Genomic DNA, 23,886 nt, shown 5'->3' on the forward strand with positions numbered 1-23,886 from the left:
CTGAGGACACAGACTCATTGAAGGTCTAGGAAACAGTGAAGTGAAATGTCTCAGCATGTTTTTGATGTTACCTGTCATTTATTTATTTGTCAACTTTTAGTTTGCCTACCTGCTGAAGTAGGCAATGATGCAGTATTTTGGCCAATATTCAAAAGGATTAACTGATCAATATATCTCCCCTTATTTTTTTTAAAGGTTCATAATTACAATAAATAAAAAATTGTCCAGTAGCACCTTAGAGACCAACTAAGTTTGTTCTGGGTGTAAGCATGACAGAGTCGGTCTCTAAGGTGCTACTGGACAATAATTACAAGAGAAAATGGTATCAAGCATCATTCATGGACTAAGGCAAATGTAAAAGTTATTTGCCTTAACATTAGAAATAACTGAAGGAAGAAAGGGAAGGATAACATTCCCCTCCCCAGGAAATCTGTAGGGATAGGCTCAAGTGTGTATCCTTTGGCAACAATATAATTAAATAACACGAATAAATTGTATTCAGCAAGAAGTAAAATAGCAGAATTTCAAGCAAGGGCACATATTACTATGCCATGATCTCAACAAAGGCATTTAATGTAGGTTGGAAAAATCACATGGCATTTAGGTAATAGACTCACCTTATGCCCCTGTATTCCTTGAGGACCCTAAAGAAAGCAATAGTTCATTTGTTAAAGAATCCTAGTAAATCTTTCATTTTGTACACACAGCTATCATACTTCCTCTCGAGGTAGAATACATTTGTTTCTATCCCCCCCCCCATTATCATGGGTTAAAAAACCCACCCCAATCTAAACAAAATAAAAGTTTGATCTAACTGATCTATCTATGTATGATGAAGTTGTCAGGGATTCTAAAATTGTAGAAAGGAGTCTACCCTGACTTCACCGTCCCCTGCCAAATATTCATAAATATACTTCCTATGGCAATGTGCATCCTTTTCTGGAAAATGTCTTACCAATCTGTGATCACCAATATGTGTGTCGCTACAAATGTCCACATTCAAACACTTGTAACAAAGAGAAATAAATTTTAAGACTGAAAATGTTTAACAGTGTACATTGTTCACTTTTTATTCAAACTGGATCCCCAAATTCCCCTTCTCCAGATATGTGCTGAAATTACCACACAGCAGTTCTTACAGTCCGCTTACGTACCTCAAGTCAATGCTCTGGTATGGGCTTGCCATCTGCTGGAAGGTTTAGGATCTGATCTAATGGCTAATTATATCAAAGGAAACGTTTGACTATCTGGATCTCTCCTATATATAGTCAGTGGGATCAACCTTCCTGTCAAACAACTAGAGTCAGCAGTAAAATGCCTGCTGAGCATATTGGGATCCAAGCTTACTGAAGCTTAGCTGTTCTGGGCATACTCTCAGCACAGCATCTATCCTGTTGGGCCTTTAGCACTTTGGGCCTTTAGCACTACATTCCATCACAAACACTTTACGTCACACAAGGAATCATTTCATAGCTGCATGGAAACCCTTGTTAATGGGGTTTTGTTTTTTGGCTCCCAACTCTGCCAGGTGTTATTCCATGCTTATCCCACAGAAAAAGTAGATAAACTATTAGAGATAAAATTATCTCATTTGCTAAAGTACTAAGTTGATTTTATTGCAACAACTCAGTGGTTAAGTATTTTAGATTTGTACACTCAGCGGTTGTTGATCTGCACACAAAACAAACCTCCCTGGATAGGATAGAGCCACAGAGATTGTAAATTGGTAAATAATCTGAGTATTAAAACAGAAGACTTACCGTAGGGCCTGGTGGACCTGGTAGACCTGGAACGCCAGGAGGTCCTGGTTCAGCTATGATCTGCACCTATGGATTTTGTTACACAGTGAAGTGATTTGACAGAATACAGACTTGTATGGGCATGATAAAAAACCAACACATTTAGAATGAAAAATAATTATTGGTGAATGAAAATGCTCTTAAGAAATATAGAGAACAAAGCAATTAATAAAAACTTTTTAAAAGAACATTAAATAAAAAAAAGTTTTTTAAAAGTCATTTTTTTTTAAAAAAAACATTCTTTTAAAAAAGCTAACGTAACACATAATGAGCGTGTCCCAGGTTATTATGGGTGCAGTATGCACATGCAACCAATACCCACAGGCTGAATAGTGCTCTGTTCTCCCCAATGCCTTGCTGATGGGTGTGTGCAAAGATGGCCTGGCAGGCCATTCAGGGGAAGACTGAAATTTAATCTCTTGGCCATTTCTAAGGCTGCTCTTCTGACCTCATTTCTGTATCTTAGGCAAACAATTTAAATTCGAATCAGATGTGATAGTTTTTCACCCTGGAAAGCCTACCATATATATTTGATTTATACACAGGTATTGAGGTACACAGATAGTTCAGGCAGAAAACAGCAGACATATATAATACTTGCTGTGTTGAAGAAAGTTCCTTGCCTGTAGGGAAATTGTTAGCATGTGAAGCAGTCTTTAGGTCATGATGTTTATTGGTAAGTGATTCTCATTGAAATCAACAGGACTTATTTCCAAATGAATGCATTTTGACTTGGGTTCTGAAAACACTATTAAAAGTAAAGACTGTCACAACACGTATTAATTTTGTTGCAAAAATTCAGGAACCTGTAATGTGGAGTCTCAGTGAAAGAAAAGTCCTGTTTCATATTAAAAAGTGACTATTGTCCTGCCAGTGTGGAATACCTGAAGTGGGGTGACCCAGTGGAGGGACCTTCTCAGTGGTGGCACCCTCCATATGGAATTTGTCATCTTTGGAGGCGAGCTATGTGCCATCAAATATTCAGTTTCATCATTTGCTTAAGGAGCACCTCTTCACACTATGTGCCCCTCCTGATAGTGTTTGGGCATAGGTCTTTTGGATCTTTTGATTTGATGTACAACCCACAGGACTTTAATCTTACTGCTGATTTGTACGATGTAACAGATTTAGGAATTTTAAAATATGTTTTCCTATTGGCTCTGTGTTACTTTGTATTTGCATTGTGATCATTTCTTATTGGCGATATAAATATAAATGAAATAGAACAGATAAACGAAACATACGTCACTCTCAGTATGTTTACAACTTACAAGATCCTTCTCACAGGGGGCGCCAGGTTCTCCTTTTGGTCCATCAATGCCCTAAATGGTAAAAAGAAAGAGTCTGGTGTCTGAGGATGTATTTTAAGATATAAAGTTTGTGGAATAAGAAGGGGGTGGGGATTCTCTTTATCTAAACTAACCTACTAAACCTATTAATTCTCGGTGGGAATTTTTCCTTGCAGGGCTGAACTTTTCTTGGCAATGATATTGTGTCAGTTACAGGCAAATGGAAGGTGAATTATTTCCCCTATGCCTGGCAATTCCAGCTGAGCTGTGCTAGGAAATAGTAGGCAGCACGACAGCACTGTAAGTGGCTATATACAATGTGCTTGTTGCTCTTCATGTTTCTTGTAGAAAGTCCCATCTATATAAACTACTATCAACCACGGGTCTTCATAGCGAGATCTCATGTGGATGTCTATGCACCTGCAACCCATGTCTGTGAGGCCAGTCACATGGCTCCTTCCCACCCAATCACAACCCTCACTCCCAGGAAGGACTCAAAACAATTCACCTCCCTAATTTGACTCCAGGATTCAGGTTCATAACACTGCAAAAAAGCAGTTCCCATCCTGCTGGCATATGAATAAAACCTCAAATGATTAAGAGGCAGTGTTATCTAAAGGGTCACCTGTATCTGCCTGAGCTTGCCAAAGCATTGGCTTTGGAGGCAACAGCCACGAGACTGCCAGGTAACGGGGATAAGACTCTCTTCCATGCTTTTGGAACTCCCCACTCCAGGGAGCTAAGTATGGCTTAATCACTGCTAGCCCTTTAAAAAATCTGAAGACAGATTTATTGACGTCTGTGTGGGTTGAATTGTGCTGCACTTTTTCACGCAACACACAGATAAACCATGGTAATTGCTCCCACAAGAGGCAGTGATGGCCACTAACTCAAATGGCTTTAAAATATGAGTAGAACAACATATGGAGGAAACAGCTATCAACTGCTACTAGCTAGTGTATCTATGCTCTTCCTCCACTGTCAGAGGCAGTGTGAGGTGAAGAGATTCACAAGTGGAATCGAGCTGGACACTCAGAGAACAGGATGCTGGAGTCTGGACTTAGATGGGCCTTTGGCCTGATCGAGCGAGGCTTATGTTTCTCTTTCTTATGCTTATGCTCTTAAGCCCCTGATACATAATACACACAAGTGAAAATTAACTTTTTTTCTGGTAATTAGCATCTATAACAACTGTCTAGTCCCGAATTATGTTGAAGACAGACATACCGGTGGACCAGACAAGCCCATTTCTCCTGTCTCTCCTCTCTCTCCCGCTATTCCAGGGTTTCCTTGGTCTCCTTTTAATCCTTTCGGACCCTACAATGTAAAGGAACAGCATGTTTCCCCCCCTCATCACCAGATAGATTTAGAGTTATGAACACACACATTCTGCACATGCCCACCCAAAGCAGCCCTCCATATTCAACTCTGCGAACTCTGAAAAGGGGTTGGCAGACTTGGCAAGGGAAAATCATGTCTGTTATACACATATACTGACAGACACTTTCCTTTAACAGGTTTCTATAAGCTAAAATTAATAATTTCCTAATACAGCCTGCTAGAAACATCTGTCAGCCCACAAAACATATGTAAACGCTAGGTGCTGAATGGAAGCACCAGAAAGCTCTTTTATTAAAAGGACCGATACTCACTGAAGACAAGTGGACAACAAAATCATCACTGACTGTTACTTTGAGATGTAATTGCTCAAGTAGCAACCTACACCTATCACCCCAGTCCCCTAACAAATACCGTATTTTTCGCTCTATACGACGCACTTATTCTCTCCTAAAAAGTAAGGGGAAATGTGTGTGTGTCTTATGGAGCAAATGCAGGCTGCGCAGCTATCCCAGAAGCCAGAACAGTGAGAGGGATCGATGTGCAGTGATCCCTCTTGCTGTTCTGGCTTCTGGGATTCAGAATATTTTTTTTTTCTTGTTTTCCTCCTCCAAAAACTAGGTGGGTCTTATGGTCTGGTGCGTCTTATAGAGCGAAAAATACGGTGCCCTTTTCCATTATGAGTGCAGATGCAGCAATAGAAAGAATGCTGGGAACACAGAGGGTGGTATTTTACAAGAGAGTAACCAATGAAATGAATGGACCTAACTCAGTCTTGTTCCTTAATTTCAATGGGTCTCCTCTGAGTAAACCTTAGTTGAACACCACCCATAAACACAAATGCAGATTTTAAAACTGAAGGATAGAATTTATGGGGAGGGAGATGTTTTGCCAAAAGAAGTCACAGGAACTTTAAAAAGAAAAGAAAAGAAACCTCAGGCTGCTTGTTACCTATCAGATTGCACATCTTGTCCAGATACTCGCTGAGTTAGTGGGATGTGCAAAAACCTGGGGTGCCAAAATAGAACGGAAAGAGGAGACAGGCTGGACACAAATCCTGCTAGTGAACAGATGCTGAGAACTGCAGCAGCTGATGCCACCCTGACTGAGGGCAAAGTGGCCATTCCAGGCTCCAGCCAAAAAAGGGCCTACTGATCTCTTTAAAGTGTGGACCATGACTTTCTCAGGGAGCCTCTGGGAGGAGGCTCTATTTAGGAATCTAACCTTGTTTTCCAAGCAGCTTTATGAATTCCTTCAGGAATCTCCCCACCCCTCAGATTATCAGAGACGCTACAGCAGGGACTTACACACCCATTTCCCATTGTGTGTGTGTGTGTGTGTGTGTGTGTGTGTGTGTGTGTAATGCACCTTGTATACCAAACAACTGTATCTGTGAAAACAGTATTTAGTAATAGATATCGAAAACAGACATACTGGGAGACCACTCATGCCAACATCTCCTTTCTCTCCTTTTTGTCCTATGAGTCCGGAGCTTCCTTGGTCTCCTTTCGAACCTTTAGGACCCTGTAATTTAAAGGGGGGGATGTAAGATAATTGGGTTTTAATTAATAGTATTCATTATTTTCCAGTGTAACTCTGTTAGAATATTTCTTATTTTGATTGTGTTAGAGGAACTGCTGACAATCAAACACTGATTAAGAAGTGGAATGGAATTTAATAGATCACGTGGATGTGACCACTTCAAAGCACAGGAAGCTTCAATAAAGATTCGGACATGCACACACTCATCCTGCACACAACAATCTTAAGTATTTATTTTGAATTAGATGTAAATTAAATTACTGACTGCACTAATTTGATCATGTATCATGGAGGGGTGCTTAATAAAGACTCGGATGGAAAGATGCAACATAGGATAATGGCACTGCCTTCCCTCCCTGTGCTCAGGAATGATTGGAGAGTGGAGCAGAGTTTTAATTCCAGTTGCTTGAACACTTTATTTGGGAAATGACAATCAGGTGTGAACCTCATAGAGACCAAATCATATCAAAATTAAAATCATTGCAATTAATATATATATATTTACAATTATTGTCTCTGTATTCCTAACACACACACACACTCAACATGCCATGCAGATTAAAAATTAGTAGGTTGTCAAGGATATGGAATGGTTGGAAGAACTGCAGGATGAAGAGTTTGTAATTTGCCTATATTTGCCTCTGAAGACTGCATGCATTCCAACCACTTTAGTAACTCTCAAACATAGGTAGCTTCAGCCTATTACAGAACTTTAGTCACACAATTGAATACAAATTTATTAATACCCCCCCCACCTTCTCTCCATCAACGCCAGGTGGGCCAGGCAATCCAAGTTCCCCCTGGAACAAAAAAACGGGATAAATCAGAGCAATGACCACATCATGAATCTAACCAATAAAAATCTTTTCCCCCTCCACCAAAGAACTATATATTGCAGTACTCAATATTTTAAAGGTGCATGATTAATGTTACATATTTCAAGGGAAGTGTCAAATTTATTTAAGCTGAGACAAAGCCCTATACAGCTTGTGATCTGGTGACTTTTCAACAAACCTTCCAAATATAGATTAAACTAGGTCAGCCCTAGAGGATCTTCAGCCAGCATGTGGGCTAGCTGATCATTCAATTCATGCCCAATGCCATTGTCAACACTGTTTCATCTGGAACAAATAAAATTGTGGCCTAATTTGAATCCAACACTTGTCTCTTGCTTCCTTTGCCATCTGCACATCCCACCATGGTCTCACTATGCCTGGGCCCACAAACAAGTGATTATAGACACTTGCTAAGATTCTTTTCCCTTTGCTAGTCTTTGAAACTCTGAACACGTTACCCACCACTCTGACTCCCCCAAAGTTATCCAAGGGGATATGTCATGAACAGAAGATTCACATATAAACCAAGCTCAGTGTTGTCAATCAGGTACAGAACAAAATACACTTTATGTAAAAGGGAGTAAAGCCCAACCTTTGGTCCTGGAGCTCCTTGGGGGCCTGGGGGCCCTTGGGGGCCTGGCGGGCCCTGGAACAAAAGACAGCAAATTATCTGTTAACTGCTGTTAATACAAGCATTTTGAATTAACAGAGATGAAAAACAACTGGCAGCAAAATCTATGGTTAGCAGGTTATCTAGTTTCCAACTTAAGGCCATCTTCCATAATGCAGATAATTTCCCCAAGAGGATAGGAAGGGGCTGATCAGAAACAACAGAGAAAGGTGGGGAGTGGCTCCATGCCCCCCCTGCTGCTTTTTCTGCCTGTCTCCAAAGGAGTCTTCAGAATTCTCAACCACCAGAGCACAGCTACAGTTTCCCCTGCAGATGACTAGAGCAACACCTAGCTAGGACAGAGGACAACTCCCATTGGGAGTTCTGCCATCTTAATGTAATGATGATGGGAATAGTGAGCCAAACGTAAGCACTCTTAAATCCCACTGATTTCAACATGAAATGTGAAGCATGTTTTCAAAATAATGCCTAATGCAATTTTAAAGAAGCAAGCCAGAAACTATGAAACAAAGCAATTAAACACATTCATTACTTGATTATCACCGTGTCTGACATCATGCTGCCAATGATTCAACCTAAGGGATTATGTCATTATTTTGTTAACAGAAATCAAATGTTTGGTAGAAAATTTCTGAGGACCATGATCAAAAAATCTAAAGCAGAAAAGCCACATGCTAGGCCATTTAAAAAAAAACACAAATCCACACAGGAATCTGGCACATAACAATTTTACCGTCAATCTGAGTTTCCCTGCAGCCTGTTATAAAACAGTTAGAATAGTTTTAAAATGTATTAAGAATTAAATATTTATGCTATTCAAATACTTTTCCAATTGAAAAGACCATCATCTAAACATTTTTTTATTGTTGAGAACATTATTATATAACCCCCCCCCCATTTGATCTGAAAGGACAAACTGAAATTCTACCCCAATCAGTCTCCTTGCAGTCATTATGGAAGTTACAACCCGCTAAGTAACAAAGAGCTGCTTATTTCATTTGTGAGTCACTCCCACCAGATGTGCCTGAATTTGCCTACAGCTGTTTCTAGTGGTTTCTAAAAACAGTTTTGATGGTCACCACACTGAACAGCTTAGCTGCTTTTGAAACAACATAGGCACAAATTATTGCACTAGCCTAGCATGAACTGTATAAAGGATTCCATATTTGACTCTCACTTCCTTCCAGAGCATCCAAACATTGTTGCCTTGTCATAAAATTTCTCTTTCAAGGTCCTTTGCCCTTGATTGTCCCTTGCTTTTGATGACAGATTTGGCAGTGGAGTTGTAGCAAAAAGCTCTGGCAATGTGGACAGTTTGCTATGGCTTCTGTGGACCATGCCCAAATTCCTCAAACTGGCTTGTATGTTGGACTTTTGATTCTTATTTGAGTATCAATCTTGCCATCATGTCGTTCTTTGTAGGCTTTCCAAAGGTGGGAAACAGGACACTGAGCCAAATCACTCTTTGGTCTAATGTATCAGGGCTCTTCTTATGTTACTAAAATTTAGTGCCACTTCATGTTGAAACAAATTGTATAATTATTACATTATTATCATAAAGGTTACCTTGAGAGCTTCCAAGATTCTACCATCGTAGTCAATTACTACTGTATCACCCTGTTCTCCTTTCAGGCCTGGAGGACCCTACAAAGAAAAGAAAAGGTAATTGTAAACTTTATGGGAATATAAATAATTTTCTGCTTTTCACATGCTATTAAGAAGTCACAGTAAATTCTAGTTTCATACTTAAATACGGTGCTTTAATTGCTACAGTCTAGATAATAACTGTTCACTGGATGAAAGTGGAATAAACCACCTATGCTGTGACAGTTCCATTAAGGCCCATTGGGTACTGGAGGTCCTGCTCTTAGAGCCATCATTAGTTAAGATAACCTTGGCAGATGCTTTTGCAGTAGTAGCAACACAACTACGGAATTCCTCCACCAGGGAAATCCTCCAAGCACACTCTCAATGTCATGAGCTATGAAAATATTTTTGTTCCTCTATGCTTTGGCACAACAATCCTATGCTTGTTCACTCAGAAGTAAATAAGAAGTCAGATTCCAAAGGACCTTATTCAAAGGAAAGCAGCTATAGGGCTGCAGCCAAACAGTGCAATTCTCTATCTATGTCTACTCAGTAGTAAATCCCCTTTGAGTTCAATGATGGAACTACCCAGTTAAGTGTGTCTAGGGCTGCAGTCAAAATCTTACTGTCCCTTCACACATCTTGCACCCACCTCCATTTCTGTTGGACCTTTTCTCTTAAGCCCCCAGCCCCCCCCCCGGCTCCAGCCTCGCAGGTGGAACCAAACACCATAAATAACTGCCCCCTCCTCCTGGATCAATCTCTTGCCCTCTTCTCTCTGTAATCAGAGAAGTGCCAGTCCCTGACAATGATTCATGACGTAGGTCCTGGTGCAAAATGATTTGAACGCACTTCGATATGGAAGGCAGAGATGTCATAGCACATGGAACCTCCCTTTGAGGTTTTCAATGGCCTATAAAAGTCAAAACTAGTACCCAACCCATTTTAAAAGTCCACACACAAATGTCAAAGACTGAAACTGAAGGAAACCATTTTCTACTCCAGAATATTTATACTGATTGTATTGTTCCCAACGTGGAAAATTCCTAGCTTTTGCATAGTTAATTTATCTTCCACAAATCTCACAGTGTATGTTTGTGATTCGAGGACCCGATCCCCGCTTGGGGAATAAAGACACGTGGACACAGAATGTAAGGTTAATGGGTAAGGTAATTGAGTAAAGACTCGAAGAAAATGTGTGTGCAATGGTGGGGATGGCTGCGTTTGAGCAGCAAGCCACGCCCCCTGAGCTTCCCTATTGGGTGCCCAGCCGGGGAGGGGCATGGCACGCCAGCCCTGGAGTTGAAGCAGGGGGCGGAGCGCCCCCTGCATGACACAGGAATCGTCTCCCGCTCACAACCCCTCCCCTCCTGGGAGGAGGAAAGGATTTCTTTCAGCTTGAGTGTTTATTTTAGCAAGCTAATGAAAGAACAAAAGTAATTCATACCCTTGGCCCAATGTGTCCATCTGCTCCTCTTTCACCAGGTTCACCCTGAAAATAAATGTTTGTTACTCTAAAATATTGATTCAGAGACAAGATACGTCACATATCTATGTGTCTTGAGGAGCACAGCATAAGCAATAGCAGGCTTAAAAGACCTTCACACAATCCAGCTGCAAAACAAATCAGCCAAATCAGATACAAGATAATAAAACCGCCCTGCAGGTTTTAGTGTAACAATATGCACACCACACTGCTGCAAAACCAACTAACTTTTGAACAAGAAATTAGCCTGGCATATAAACTTAAGCATGTCATGATTATACTTTTGCTTTCACATATTGTATTTTGTGCTTGCATTGCTTACACTGTCAAATATATCTTTTTGTAATCTCTGTGGTTTATGAAAAATTAACATGGCAAATAGCAAAAAGACACTCTAGCATGTCAAATCTTTATAAATTAAGATAGTTGCCACATTTACTGTAGGTATTCTGAAACACTACGTTCTTTGGTTTTCCAGCATAAAAAGAGCTATAACCTAATAAAGAGGAAGGTAAGTTTGATGCAGACTTCATGAAATACAGATCAGCTCTAAAGGATTAGCAACTTGTTTAAATGGACGTAGCATAAACAAATGTTTCCTTTTCCCTACTTCAAGACGAAGACTCATGAAAAATTACATAATCAGTTCTAAAATGTTTTATCTTGGAATGAACAATTAAAAGAACACTCTTTTCCCATCTTCCTAACTGATCGAACAGAGAAGCACACCAATGAATGTTGCACTGGTTCAAGCCATACATTTTTGCCCCCTCTCTGCTGGCTTGCTCCACTTCCTCCTTCAGTGGGGAAAAGCTAATAAGTTCAGCTGGGTGGGTGCTTCAGAAAGCAAGAAAGGGATCTCCATTATGGTCATATGTCATATACAAACTGTATAACAACACACGACTTCGTATAAGATGCAGCCAAGAAGGTCAACTCTCTAATTTTATTAGAACAACAAAGGGAGTTAAACAAGGATGCATTTTGGCCCCCTTTTTGTTCAACATCTATATAAACTCCCTAATAGACCACCTACAAGGAGCGGATACACACGCCCCAAAACTAGCAGACAAAAAACTGCCTATCCTACTCTATGCAGACGATGCGGTTATACTGTCCCAGACTCAGATGGGCCTCAAAAGAGCTCTTAACAGCTTATCCCAATATTGTAGAGAAGAGAAACTAGCAGTGAACTACCAAAACAAAAACATATGTCAGGGGCATCTAGCTCAATGCAGCTGGGCAGTTTACTGTTTTATCATTTCATATCATACCTATCTTCTTTCCTGGAAGACTGAAAAAGTAGGAGGCTGAAACGAGACCTCCTGTTCCTACAGTAATGCAGTTCTGTGTGCATCATGGCAGGTTTTTGAAAATGCAAATTGTAATTGCTTGGTGGGCAGGATAATTACCAGAGGCAATATGGAGAGGGAATTTAATTCTGCTGTGGTCCAGGGAAAACAGTCCTCTTCTGTATCTGGTATTTTATTTCAAAGGAGCTCAGTTGGTTAGAGCCTGGGGCTGAGAACGCCAAGTTTTCAAGTGTGATCCCCGTATGGGACAGCTGCCTATTCCTGCCTTGCAGGGGGTTGGAGTAGGTGATCCTTAGGGTCCCTTCCAACTCTACAATTCTAGGATTCTATGAATCAAATAGGGATTATCAGAGGCGATTTCCTCAGCCCCTCAGCAGAGGAAGGAAGGGTTAGATTCTTTCTCCATATTAGCTCTGACGTTACTAATTATCAACAACGCTCCCCCCAAAGCAATTTGCATTTCAAAAAACTTGCAGGTTAAATGCAAATACACTTTTAACTCAAGTCTAGACTAGGCATCCTTCTTAAATGGAGATTATGATTTATTTATATTTCATCCATAGGTCTCCTTTGAGCCTGACATTCAGAATAGAATAGGGGTCACCATCCCTTTTGGGTTTGTGGGCACAGTTGCAATCTGAAGAAATTCATTCCCCCCCCCTCCAAGCTTATTTTTTGGGGGTGGGCAGTGGAAGTAAGAGCAGCCTGGCTGCAATCTCCAGAAAGATCCTCCCCACAAAAATCTCTCTATGTTGGACACTTCATTGGTGACCCATGGAACAGAAAATCTTCAGGTAATAAAGAAACCTGCAGCTCATATGATACAATGCCCTAGAAGAGGCTGATTACAGATACAATGTGGTGTAGTGGTTAAGAGCGGTGGACTCGTAATCTGGTGAACCGGGTTCGCTTCCCTGCTCTTCCACATGCAGCTGCTGGGTGACCTTGGGCCAGTCACACTTCTCTGAACTCTCTCAGCCTCACTCACCTCACAGAGTGTTTGTTGTGGGGGAGGAAGGGAAAGGAGAATGTTAGCCGCTTTGAGACTCCTTAGGGTAGAAATAAAGCAGGATATTAAATCCAAACTCCTCTTCTTCTCTTTTATTTATTTATTTTTTTGGAAAAGGACTCCCAACTCTTGAAAATATTTCAGTTCTCTATTTTCCTTGGGCTAATGTTATGCTGATCATGTGAAACAAAGATACTTATGCTATTTTACATTCCATCCTGATTTCATGATACAGTATTTCCAAACTAACCTATTTGCTTCTTCCTGTTACCAGAGCAAATAAACATGCCATCTATGAAATAATGTTGTTTGCTGTAGGGACTTATAAAATTTGTACACTCTGTTGTCATTTCCTGTACTGGTAATCAAATTATTGAATTACTATGCATTGAATTAATTAGCAGATTCGTGTTTGTGTGTGTGTGGTTTTTTTACTCTGCATGTCTTTATGTTAGAATGATTCTACATTTTATTTCATAAAAAATTAATGCAGTATTGTTTTTTATTCTATATTAGCAGAGAAAATGAATGTTCTATCTTAATTTGCCTTAATTTGGCAGTTTTTGTTATAATTTAATGGTGCCTGTCGTGGAGGACAGAGCTCCATAAGTGCAGGATGAAACATTCAAAGAGCCAGGGTTTGAGGTCACTAGGTATGGGAAGTTGGATGTGCAGCACCAGAAGCCCTGCTAGCACACTAGCAATTTCTGATAGCTATCTGCCAATACCAGCCAAAGCTCATTCCATCGCCATCCTCCCATGTGGAAATCCAAGTGCATACAGCTCTTTAAACCACACTAGCTGCCCTGCTTTTCAGCATTCGCCATCACATAGACAAAAGGGTTCAAGCTGTCTCACCAATTCAACATGAAACGGAATTTCATGTGAACCTGGACCTCACCATTTCACAGTAAGCATGCAAATACCCTGCTCTGCACCATTCATGTCTTGTGCATGTTCCAAAAGTAAAACATACATCGAGAAAGGAAGAGGCTTGGGAGGGGAAGGAGTTACATAAGAAAAGAAGCAGTTGGGGAGCAGATTAAGCAGGACCCTCCCAACACCTCTCTGATCCAAAATGGTCATCTTCCTGAAACAAAAATGACCACCTGTGTTTTGATGCATACATTTGATTACCATGCTTCATTTTGCTCTCCGTTACCAAGCAGGGTTAATACTAGTCTTGGGCTATGATCCAAGGGAAGTCTTCTACATGTGGAATTTTTCAGCTACAAAAGTTTCCTTCAAACATCTGATAAACTGCTCCTGAATGTTGGAGAGCATGGCAGTGAAACATCCCATTAGATGTGAGGGGATGCTGCTGTAAAGGCAAGTTGCAATTTCATTGCGAATGAAGCATTTTGCATGTTCGTATTCAGACCTTACTATCCTTCCCATTTGATACTTACCTTTGGCCCTGGTAGACCATTTATTCCATTCACTCCTATTGGGCCAACACTTCCTGGTTCTCCCTGTAATGTTTGAAGGAGGTGCAATGGAAAACTCTCAGTTTCTAAGCAGGCCAGGTGCTAGTCTCACTATCCTTTCCAATGTGATACTTACCTTTGGCCCTGGAAGGCCATCTGTGCCTTTCTCTCCCATTAGGCCAACACTTCCTGGTTCTCCCTGTAATGTTTGAGAGAGGTGCAATGGAAAACTCTCAGTTTCTAAGCAGGCCAGGTGCTAGTCTTACTATTCTTTCCCACGCGCCACTTACCTTTGGCCCTGGTAGACCATCTATGCCTTTGTCTCCTGTCGGGCCAGGGCTTCCGGGTTCTCCCTGAAATGTTTGAAAGAGGTGCAATGGAAAACTTCCAGGGCTGGATCCAGATTCTGCTAGCATTCTACTAGCCCAATTTCCTTCCCTCTCCCCCCTGTGCCCTGCCATTGGCTGGAGTGGGTGGGAGAACCCCCAGATCAGTGTGCGGAGGGTAGTAGAGGGGAGATTGTTTTGTTAAGCAAGCAGATATGCTTGCATTGATATGAGTGATGCCTAACCTCACTATCCTTTTCCATATGTTGCTTACCTTTGGCCCTGGTAGCCCATCAATGCACTTGTCTCCTACTGAGCCATTGCCTCCTGGTTCTCCCTGTAATATTTGAAGGAGGTGCAATGGAAAACGCAGTTTCTAATCAGGGCATGCGCTAATCTTACTATCCTTTCCCATGCGTTGCTTACCTTTGGCCCTGGTAGACCATCTATGCCTTTCTCTCCTATTGGACCAGGGCTTCCTGGTTCACCCTGCAATGTTTGAAAGAGGTGAGATGGAAAAGTCTCAATTTTTAAGCAGGGCAATAAGACCAGTACAAGCAGCTGGACATCTGGGAGGCTGGGTAAGAAGACTCACCACCACTGCCCTCCTGAGCAGTGCCCTCTGTTTCTGTCAGCCTCCTCTGGAGGACAGATGAGGAAGCCAGATGTGAACCATCTAGTTAAAAGACCATTCTTCTGCTGTACTGTATTTATTGTCCGTTAACTTTCATTTTGCTCTGTACTTTGGCGTTAGGTCTAGATTATATTTTTGTAATATTGAAGACAGTATATTCTACGTTTGTTGTTGTCTTTACAAAACTGCTTTCTCCCCAATCAATGTTTTGCAGTTTAATAGGAAAAAGGGAATTTGTTGTAAGCTGCTTTAGGAACAGCTCACTGTGCAAAGGTGCCATATACATAAACTTAAATGAACTAAACAACCTTACAATCTTTCCCGTGCTCTGCTTACCTTCGGCCCTGCTAGACCATCTAAGCCTTTCTCTCCCATTGGGCCAATGCTTCCCGGTTCTCCCTATAATGTTCAAAAGAGATGCAGTGGAAAACTCTCAGTTGGTAAGCAGGGCATATGCTAATCTTAGCATTCTTCTCCATGCACTGCCTACCTTAGGCCCTGGTAGCCCATCTATGCCTCTCTCTCCCACTGAGCCAGCGCTTCCTCGTTTTCCCTGTGGTGTTTAAGGAAGGGCAATGGAACTCTCAGTTTCTGAGCAGGTATCATCAAGTCTTAGTATATTTTCTGATGTGCTGCTTACCCTTGCTCCTGCTTGCCCTTTTATGCCTTTTTCCCCAGTCTGACCAATGCTTCCTGGATTTCCCTGTAGTGTTTGAAGAGGTGCAATGGAAGACTTTAAGTTTTCAAGCAGGGCATGTGCTAAATCTTAGCCGTCATTCCCATGCACTGCTTACCTTTGGCCCTGGTAGCCCATCCATGCCTCTCTCCCCTGTTGGGCCAATGCTTCCCCGGTTTCCCTGTCAATTTTGAAAGAGGGAGAATGGAAAAACTTGGTTTCTTAGCAGGCTTTGTGCTTAGGATCTTGTTATCCTTTCCCATGTAATACCCACCTTTGGCCCTGGTAGACCACTCATGCCTCTTTTTCCCACAGGGCCAATGTTTCCTGGTTCTCCCTGTATTATTTGAAAGAGGTGCAATAGGAAACTCTAAGTATCTAAGCATGGATCGTGCTAATCTTAGCATTCTTTCCCATGCACTGCTCACCTTTGCCCCTGGTAGACCATCTATGCCTCTCTCCCCTACTGGGCCAGGACTTCCTGGTTCTCCCTATAGTGTTTTAAAAAAGGTGCAATGGAAAACTCTGTTTCTTAACAAGACATGTGCTAGTCTTTTATCAACTCCCATGTGCTCCTTACCATTGGCCCTGGTAGACCATCTATACCTCTCTCCCCTACTGGGCCAGGACTTCCTGGTTCTCCCTGTAGTGTTTAAAAGAGGTGCAATGGAAAACTCTCAGTTGCTGACCAAGGAAAGTGCTAGCCTATTTATCCTTTCTCATGCACTGCTTACCTTTACCCCTGGTAGACCATCTATGCCTCTCTCCCCTACTGGGCCAGGACTTCCTGGTTCTCCCTGTAGTGTTTTAAAAAGGTGCAATGGAAAACTCTCAGTTGCTCACCAAGGCAAGCACTAGCCTTTTTAATCTTTCCCATGCACTGCTTACCTTTGGCCCTGGTAGACCATCTATTCCTTTGTCTCCCATTGGGCCAACACTTCCTGTGTCTCCCTGTAGTGTTTAAAAAAGGTGCAATGGAAAACTCTCCGTTTCTCACCAAGGCAAGCACTAGCTTTTTTTATTCTTTCCCATGCACTGCTTACCTTTGGCCCTGGTAGACCATCTATTCCTTTGTCTCCCATTGGGCCAACACTTCCTGGTTCTCCCTGGAGAGTTTATAAGAGGTGCAATGGAAAAGTTTCAGTTTCTGAACAAGACATGTGCTAGTCTTTTATCCATTCCCATGTGTTCCTTACCTTTGGCCCTGGTAGACCATCTATTCCTTTATCTCCCATTGGGCCAACACTTCCTTGTTTTCCCTGTAGCATTCAAAAGAAGTGCAAAGAACACACTCTTTTTCTAAGAAGGGTGTTCATCAGTTTTACTGTACCAGTCAAGAAGATGCTTACCTTTGGCCCTGGTAGACCATCTATTCCTTTCTCTCCCATTGGGCCAACACTTCCTGGTTCTCCCTGTAATGATTGAAAGAGGTGCAGTGGAAAACTCTCAGTTTCTAAGCAGGCCAGGTGCTAGTCTTACTATTCTTTCCCATGCACCACTTACCTTTGGCCCTGGTAGACCATCTTTGCCTTTGTCTCCCTTTGGGCCAGGGCTTCCAGGTTCCCCCTGTAGTGTTTAAAAAAGGTGGAGTGGAAAACTCTTAGTTTTTGAGCAAGGCAAGTGCCAGTCTTTTTATGCTTTCCCATGCGCTGCTTACCTTTGGCCCTGGTTTACCGTCTATGCCTTTGTCTCCCATTGGGCCAATGCTTCCTTGTTTTCCCTGTAGCATTCAAAAGAAGTGCAAAGAACACTCTCATTTTCTAAGAAGGGTGTTAATCAGTTTTACTGTACCATTCAAGAAGAGGCTTACCTTTGGCCCTGGTAGTCCTTCATTGCCCTTCTCGCCTATGGGCCCAATACTTCCTTGTTCTCCCTGAGATTAATACAAATCAAGGTGAACATTACAATCTTGCTTTCATCCCAATGTCCAAATATTGAGCATCCTTCAAAAAGAATTCAGGCTCTAAATGACAGGCTTTAAACATGGCACAGCTGTTCTGATGGCTATTCAAGCTATTATTTAAGAATGGTTGAGCCCCATAGGACCACAATGAAAGGGAAAAACAATCTTTAATTTCTGATTCAGTTTGCTCTATGTAGTGTAGAATATGACTCTCAATCACCAAATATATTTAGGACTGAAATTTAACACAATCAGCCTGTGTGCCAATACTGCATTGATTCTACTTTGTTACCCATAATATATATGATTGGGGGCGGGGAGCTACAAAAATGAAGTTTACCTTTGGCCCTTGAATCCCTGGTTCTCCTGGGATTCCAGCATCACCCTGATGAAATAGAACATACATAGGTGACACTGAAATACAAAAGTGCATTAAGTTTCCCAGGGTCAATGCTGGCAGAAGCTCACACTGTAAGCCTAACCAGAAAAGCAACTGCCAAATATTTTTGATCCAGAAGTTGGGACTTAATTTCTAATACTTAATTTCTAACTGTTCAGGAGAGAGAAAGAGAGAAAGATTTCATTTATTAGCTCAGAGTAGTCTTATTTGCAGTGTGGATAAATCATGAAGATATCGCTCATTATCTGTGGAACACACTGAAATGTAATCCTTAAAAGTGTTTCCTAAAAATACTGTAGCCATAGGTTATGTGCAGATCTGAACAGCATGCATTAATAATAAAGTGTTTTCCAACTTGGCCACAGCTACTTGGTGGCCTTCTAAGGTCCATTATATGGAAAAGGATATTTAGCTAACACAATCCAAAATAAATACACACATATCCTGCCCCTGACTCAGCTGCCTTGGAGAAATATATACAGATATTTGTTTCTTAAAAGCCCAGTCCAGATATTAGCAAACCACTCCATTTGGACAGTTTCTAGAGGGGTAGCTGTGATCGCTTCTTGCAGCAAGAATGGCAGAATCTTGTTACACCTTAAAGACTGTTATGGCAGAAGCTTTCATGTACCGGATCAGCTTCAGGGATACAACAGCACAGAGTGAATAATGTTTGATCTATCATAACAATGGATGGGTGAGCCCCATGTGATTAGCCCTGATTACAATGCAATAGTTACACAACTCCCCTGTAGTTTGGGATGTTGGTGGATGCTACTGAAATCTCAAGAGCTTTGCTCCTCCCTTGCGCATTCTGCTGCTGCGCTGGGCAAGAAACAAACTACAGTCTGCTCTGGATCAGAGGATTGCTTTGTGCTATTGTATTGCTGGTTATTTTGTGTTTTTTTGTTTTTAAAAAGGTTATTTTAAATGTGTTTAGTAGTTTTAACTGCCATGTTATTTTACTTTCAAGTTGGAGATATTTTGTGACTCTGTTGTGATAACTGAGTTGTGAGGTGGAAATAGATAGACAGACAGACAGACAGACAGACAGACAGACAGACAGACAGGGTTGGGAGCATGATGTCTGAATGCAGATAGCATTTGAAAGAAAGAAACATAAATAACTTACTTTTCCTCCTGGAATACCAGGCTCACCCTTCAAAACAAATAAATGAAACACGTTATGTTTGACATACAAATATCAGGAATGAAAACATTTTCTTTTCAATGTCTAGGAAATCTTACAAATAAAATTGTGCCGTTTTCAAAAAACATACGCAGCCAAGCTCATTAAAAATGCTACTGGGCTGTCAATCTTTTTGGGGTCCAAAGGTCCATTTGCAGTTTAGAGGAAGTGTCATGGGCACCTCTATAAAATGGCGGTTGGGTGTAACCAGTCACAAAATTTAAATAGAAACACAATACCTGAGGCCATCCAACGAAGCTGAATGTTGGAAGATTCAGAAAAAGGAAACACCTTTTCATACAATGCATACTTAAGACTATATAATTTCTTACCGCAAGCTTTAAAAGGGAATTATTGGGGTAGGGAGAGAGGAAGCTCCACTGCACAAACAGAAGCCCTTGTGCTGACAGGACTCACTAGCTGAATCCCGCCCACTATAATTATTACCCTTTCCTCACCAGCAGGTCTCAGGGTGGATTTCAGCATTTTTTAATTCAGTGAGAAAAAACAGTCAAAACAAATCACAGTCGCAGGAATAGGGTGGGTCCTCAAAACACGATGGGAATAATTCAGCTTAGAGCTAAGGAGATCGCTCTGTCAGCACGAGCATTTCTGCTCGCCTGCTATAACGATCTCCCTCTCCTCTGCCCACGCGCTATTCTGGGGGGTTCTTTCAACTCATCCTAGCCTATTGGTGGTGGGGTGGGGGACAGTGGGGGCACACAGTGGGAAGAGAGCTGACAATATACCACAATTCACCCACATATCTTTAGCAGCCATGTGGAAACATTCCTCTTCTTCCAGGTCTTTAAAAATCTCTCTGTGTGGAGGTGTTGTTTTATTTGTTATTATGTTATGTATTTTTTTGTGTTTATACTGTAAACTGTGTTGTGATCCTCGAATGAAGAGTGGTATATAAATTTAATAAATATAAATAAAAATAAATAAAATTTTCACTCATGGCCTGTGATCTTTTACGTCAAGATGCTGTAAATATAGTACCCTTGAAAGGCTTGTGAAAGGGCAGTGGGTCATCCATGCAGTAGCACGTACAGGATGCAGAAGTGGAAATGGGTATTTCTCCTATGACGAAATACACTTGGGAGTTAAGTTTGCTAGCATGGTATCTTATTACAAATGTTCTAACACTTAAAAAGAGGTCGGCAAGTCTTTTGATAGTCTAGGTTTTGGCACTTGTAGTTCTCATGCCCACAGTCAGTGCATGTAGCAATTTAAAAAAATTACAATATCGATGTAAAGAAATATCCTAAATAAGTCCTGACAAAAGAGCTTATGCGAAATGTTTGTAGGGCAACAAAAGACGGACGAGAACGAAAAAGTGCTTTGGGAAAGAGGCTCACCTTATTTTTTCTGATGGTGCAGTACAGAAAGCTGACTCGTAAAAACAGGCGAGACTCTGACTGTTTCATAAGCCCTAGACAATTAAGCCTGACAATTGTTCTAAACTCAGCATGGCACAGATGGTAGACATGTATTTAGGGGTTGTGATTAGATGGCCAAAGCATAGTCAAGGAAAGGAGCTGTATAAAACTATTATAGAGCAGAAAGAGGAAGAGGAGGAGGTTACACACATCTGTGGTAGGCTAGGCAAGCGTCTCATGCTTAATATGTGAAATCAATTCATTAGGATATGTTTTAATACCACAGACTGCATACTAACCATGATACCAGGTTCTCCAGGTTGTCCTTTCTCACCCTAAAGAAACACAAATCTAGTTATTTAAAAAAGAGTTATTTAAAAAAGAGACAATGAATGCATTTCTAAAATTACTTTTTCAAAACGCTCCCCTCCCACCTAAAAAGCACAACAGTGAAGAAGAGAAGCTTAAGGAGATTGCGTTATTTCAGTTATTCCATTGACTTAGGGAACGTAGAAATGTTGCCATGTCTTGATGATTTAGATTAGTGTTATTAATAAAGTGAAAATACATACAGGTATGCTATGGATCTATTTATTATGGATTTACATTGAACACATAAACTGTATCTCATCTCAGTTATCTTTGCTTGGTAGATAATGACTGTTAATTTTCCTAATTCAACAGCAGGGAATTTAGTGATTAATTTAATGACTAAGGACTGAGTATGAATGGCTAGTTAATAAAAGACTACTGTGAAGATCATTTTTATGACACAACTACCACTTGCCCTATAGAACAATCCCATGGGCACTGCCAAAAGAGATTGCTGATGCAGCAGCAAGGGAAACTCGAATGTTGATAAACCCCAAAGCCTGCCATATTGCTAGAATCTACAAGCAGAATTGTCAAAATATTAGCTGCTCATTGCAAAATGCAAGATAACCATTCCAAGGCAAGCCGCCATCACAAAGCTTTGTTGACTAGATTATCGTCCCTGTTCAACGCAAACAGTTTGAAGATGAGTTCTGCCTCTGGTTTCAAGATATTGAAGAGTGATTTCCCTTCGCTCTTACTCTTTGCTCCAAAAATGCCTGTATCCTCACCCTAGCACCTTGATACATCTGAGTTCTAGGCTCAGGAACTTATAGTTGAAATGCATTCATGAGCAGGATATCCCCGCAAAACATGCATTTTAGTTTTCAACAGTTATCTTAGCTAATAACTATGCCTTACAGGAAGGCCTGGGGGTCCCCTTGGGCCATCTTTTCCCGTGTCTCCAGGGGGCCCTCTTGCACCCGGCTGTCCAGGAGGACCTGGCGGACCAGCAGCGCCATCATTACCTTGATCCCCCTATAAGAAGTTTAGACAAAACACCGCAATGTGAAAAAAAGAAAAACAAAGTCCTTATGGGTGGACTGTGGCTGCAAACTCACTGCATAGCAAAATGAGAGAAGGAAAGAAAGAAAACAGGACACACGGTCAGGGAATCAGTATGTTTGAGTTTAAAGATAAAATCTTGAGCCTGCAAACTGACTGACCTTTCTATGGTACGTAAACTTACTGAAAGAGCAGAAATTTATGCCTGAGGTTTCTTGGTGTTTGTTTTATTCTTCCAAACAATTCATCTAATTACAAATATTGGTAATTAGTATTTCTAACTCATTTGTGTGCCTGCATGGTACAGAATGGTGTATTCTGTTTCTGCTTGCAGACACTGGACTCCGATACCGCCTAGTTTTGAGAAATGAATAGTGAAAGGTCTTTTCTCTTCCAATGAGAAGCAGGTAAAGCAACTTAAAGAATGAACCCCAGTTATTTAAATACCACAGTACTATTGCGAGAAAGTAAGAGAGAAAACTACCACCTGGATTATGCTTGTAAAACGACATTTGCAAAACTAGATTCTTTATCTGAGTATACATATACCGTATTTTTCGCTCTATAAGACGCACCAGACTACAAGACGCACCTAGTTTTTGGAGGAGGAAAACAAGGAAAAAAATATTCTGAATCTCAGAAGCCAGAACAGCAAGAGGGATCGCTGTGCAGTGAAAGCAGCAACCCCTCTTGCTGTTCTGGCTTCTGTGATAGCTGTGCAGCCTGCATTTGCTCCTTAAGACGCACACACATTTCGCCTTGCTTTTTAGGAGGGAAAAAGTGAGTCTTATAGAGCAAAAAATACGGTAGTAAAGCAAATCTTTAAAATATCCAAAAATGCTAAGCCTCAAAATTAGCATTCCAGTTTATTTCTACATGGATAACTTAAGATTTCTGGCATCTAGAAGATGCCAGAATTACTATTACATTTATATCCAGCCTTTCTTTCACAGACATAAATGGAAATGATTGTTATGTAGGGTTCAAAGGCATTCTCCCATCCAGGTATTGACCAAATCCAGGCTTGCTTAGCTTCAGCAAATTTGTTGCATCATGTGTCTTTAGATCACACCTAATTTATTATCTTGGGGGGAAGGCGGAGTCTAGTAACTTTCTGATATATTTTTTTACAACATTTTAATGCATTCTGTAAAAAACACAAATCATTGATTATAAAGGAGAAAGGGTTGGATGTCACAGCAAGAATACACACAGATGTAGAATGCTAGCATACATTGCACACCATGCTCATGGAGCGTGTACATTTATTATCAACATCTAGTGAACACAAGAGAAGACTCAAAACAGATCTAATGTTGGTTGTATAATAAGTACATCAATTATGTAATAAGTGCACTAGTAATCTGGTCACAATCTACAGAATTATGCAACTGTGTAAGCAGCAGAGCTTTTTATTTCCTGTTTTCAAATAAGAAGACTTTTATCCTTAAATGACAAGCTGTTTTTATATGTTAAGCTAGTTTCCAAAAGGACTTGCAATAAAGCATAGCCAGGTATTTCATCTCTGATCATGAATTCTACACTTAGCCTTTGTTTCATGTACAGAGCATACAGACCCTCTTTCTGAGGCAGGCCACACTTATTTGATTTTTACTAAAGCCAAGAGAATGGTTTTTTTCAGAGAGCTTCTGGCTAAAGCAGAGAATTGACACCAGGTCTACAAGATCTATCATTTAGATGACCATGGCTGCCTATTAACATTACTGTTCCTGGGTAAGTTG

At 40.9% G+C, this 23,886-nt stretch overlaps 1 protein-coding gene across 50 annotated transcripts in view; it reads right to left on the reverse strand.

Annotated features, from left to right (window-relative positions):
• COL23A1 (collagen type XXIII alpha 1 chain) overlaps nucleotides 1-23,886 on the reverse strand; it is a 318,897-nt gene that overhangs the window by 17,344 nt on the left and 277,667 nt on the right. For 4 of the 50 annotated variants that reach the window (XM_082211501.1, XM_082211502.1, XM_082211493.1 and 1 more), the window contains exons 2-35: nucleotides 22,001-22,117; nucleotides 21,067-21,102; nucleotides 19,329-19,355; nucleotides 18,137-18,181; nucleotides 17,704-17,766; nucleotides 17,551-17,613; nucleotides 17,397-17,459; nucleotides 17,243-17,305; nucleotides 17,090-17,152; nucleotides 16,937-16,999; nucleotides 16,782-16,844; nucleotides 16,628-16,690; nucleotides 16,474-16,536; nucleotides 16,322-16,384; nucleotides 16,168-16,230; nucleotides 16,012-16,074; nucleotides 15,858-15,920; nucleotides 15,708-15,770; nucleotides 15,554-15,616; nucleotides 15,010-15,072; nucleotides 14,858-14,920; nucleotides 14,548-14,610; nucleotides 14,394-14,456; nucleotides 14,240-14,302; nucleotides 10,470-10,514; nucleotides 9,002-9,079; nucleotides 8,169-8,192; nucleotides 7,397-7,450; nucleotides 6,724-6,768; nucleotides 5,861-5,950; nucleotides 4,316-4,405; nucleotides 3,071-3,121; nucleotides 1,761-1,826; nucleotides 618-644 (exon numbers count right to left, since the gene is read on the reverse strand). In XM_082211501.1, coding sequence (XP_082067627.1) covers nucleotides 618-644; nucleotides 1,761-1,826; nucleotides 3,071-3,121; nucleotides 4,316-4,405; nucleotides 5,861-5,950; nucleotides 6,724-6,768; nucleotides 7,397-7,450; nucleotides 8,169-8,192; nucleotides 9,002-9,079; nucleotides 10,470-10,514; nucleotides 14,240-14,302; nucleotides 14,394-14,456; nucleotides 14,548-14,610; nucleotides 14,858-14,920; nucleotides 15,010-15,072; nucleotides 15,554-15,616; nucleotides 15,708-15,770; nucleotides 15,858-15,920; nucleotides 16,012-16,074; nucleotides 16,168-16,230; nucleotides 16,322-16,384; nucleotides 16,474-16,536; nucleotides 16,628-16,690; nucleotides 16,782-16,844; nucleotides 16,937-16,999; nucleotides 17,090-17,152; nucleotides 17,243-17,305; nucleotides 17,397-17,459; nucleotides 17,551-17,613; nucleotides 17,704-17,766; nucleotides 18,137-18,181; nucleotides 19,329-19,355; nucleotides 21,067-21,102; nucleotides 22,001-22,117 — 2,055 coding nt within the window. The remainder of the gene's footprint in view (nucleotides 1-617; nucleotides 645-1,760; nucleotides 1,827-3,070; nucleotides 3,122-4,315; nucleotides 4,406-5,860; nucleotides 5,951-6,723; nucleotides 6,769-7,396; nucleotides 7,451-8,168; nucleotides 8,193-9,001; nucleotides 9,080-10,469; nucleotides 10,515-14,239; nucleotides 14,303-14,393; nucleotides 14,457-14,547; nucleotides 14,611-14,857; nucleotides 14,921-15,009; nucleotides 15,073-15,553; nucleotides 15,617-15,707; nucleotides 15,771-15,857; nucleotides 15,921-16,011; nucleotides 16,075-16,167; nucleotides 16,231-16,321; nucleotides 16,385-16,473; nucleotides 16,537-16,627; nucleotides 16,691-16,781; nucleotides 16,845-16,936; nucleotides 17,000-17,089; nucleotides 17,153-17,242; nucleotides 17,306-17,396; nucleotides 17,460-17,550; nucleotides 17,614-17,703; nucleotides 17,767-18,136; nucleotides 18,182-19,328; nucleotides 19,356-21,066; nucleotides 21,103-22,000; nucleotides 22,118-23,886) is intronic. The other 46 variants (XM_082211515.1, XM_082211495.1, XM_082211494.1 and 43 more) reach the window with 46 other exon arrangements.

Source organism: Podarcis vaucheri, assembly GCF_965113315.1.
Source record: "Podarcis vaucheri genome assembly, chromosome: 2".
NCBI lineage: Eukaryota > Metazoa > Chordata > Lepidosauria > Squamata > Lacertidae > Podarcis > Podarcis vaucheri.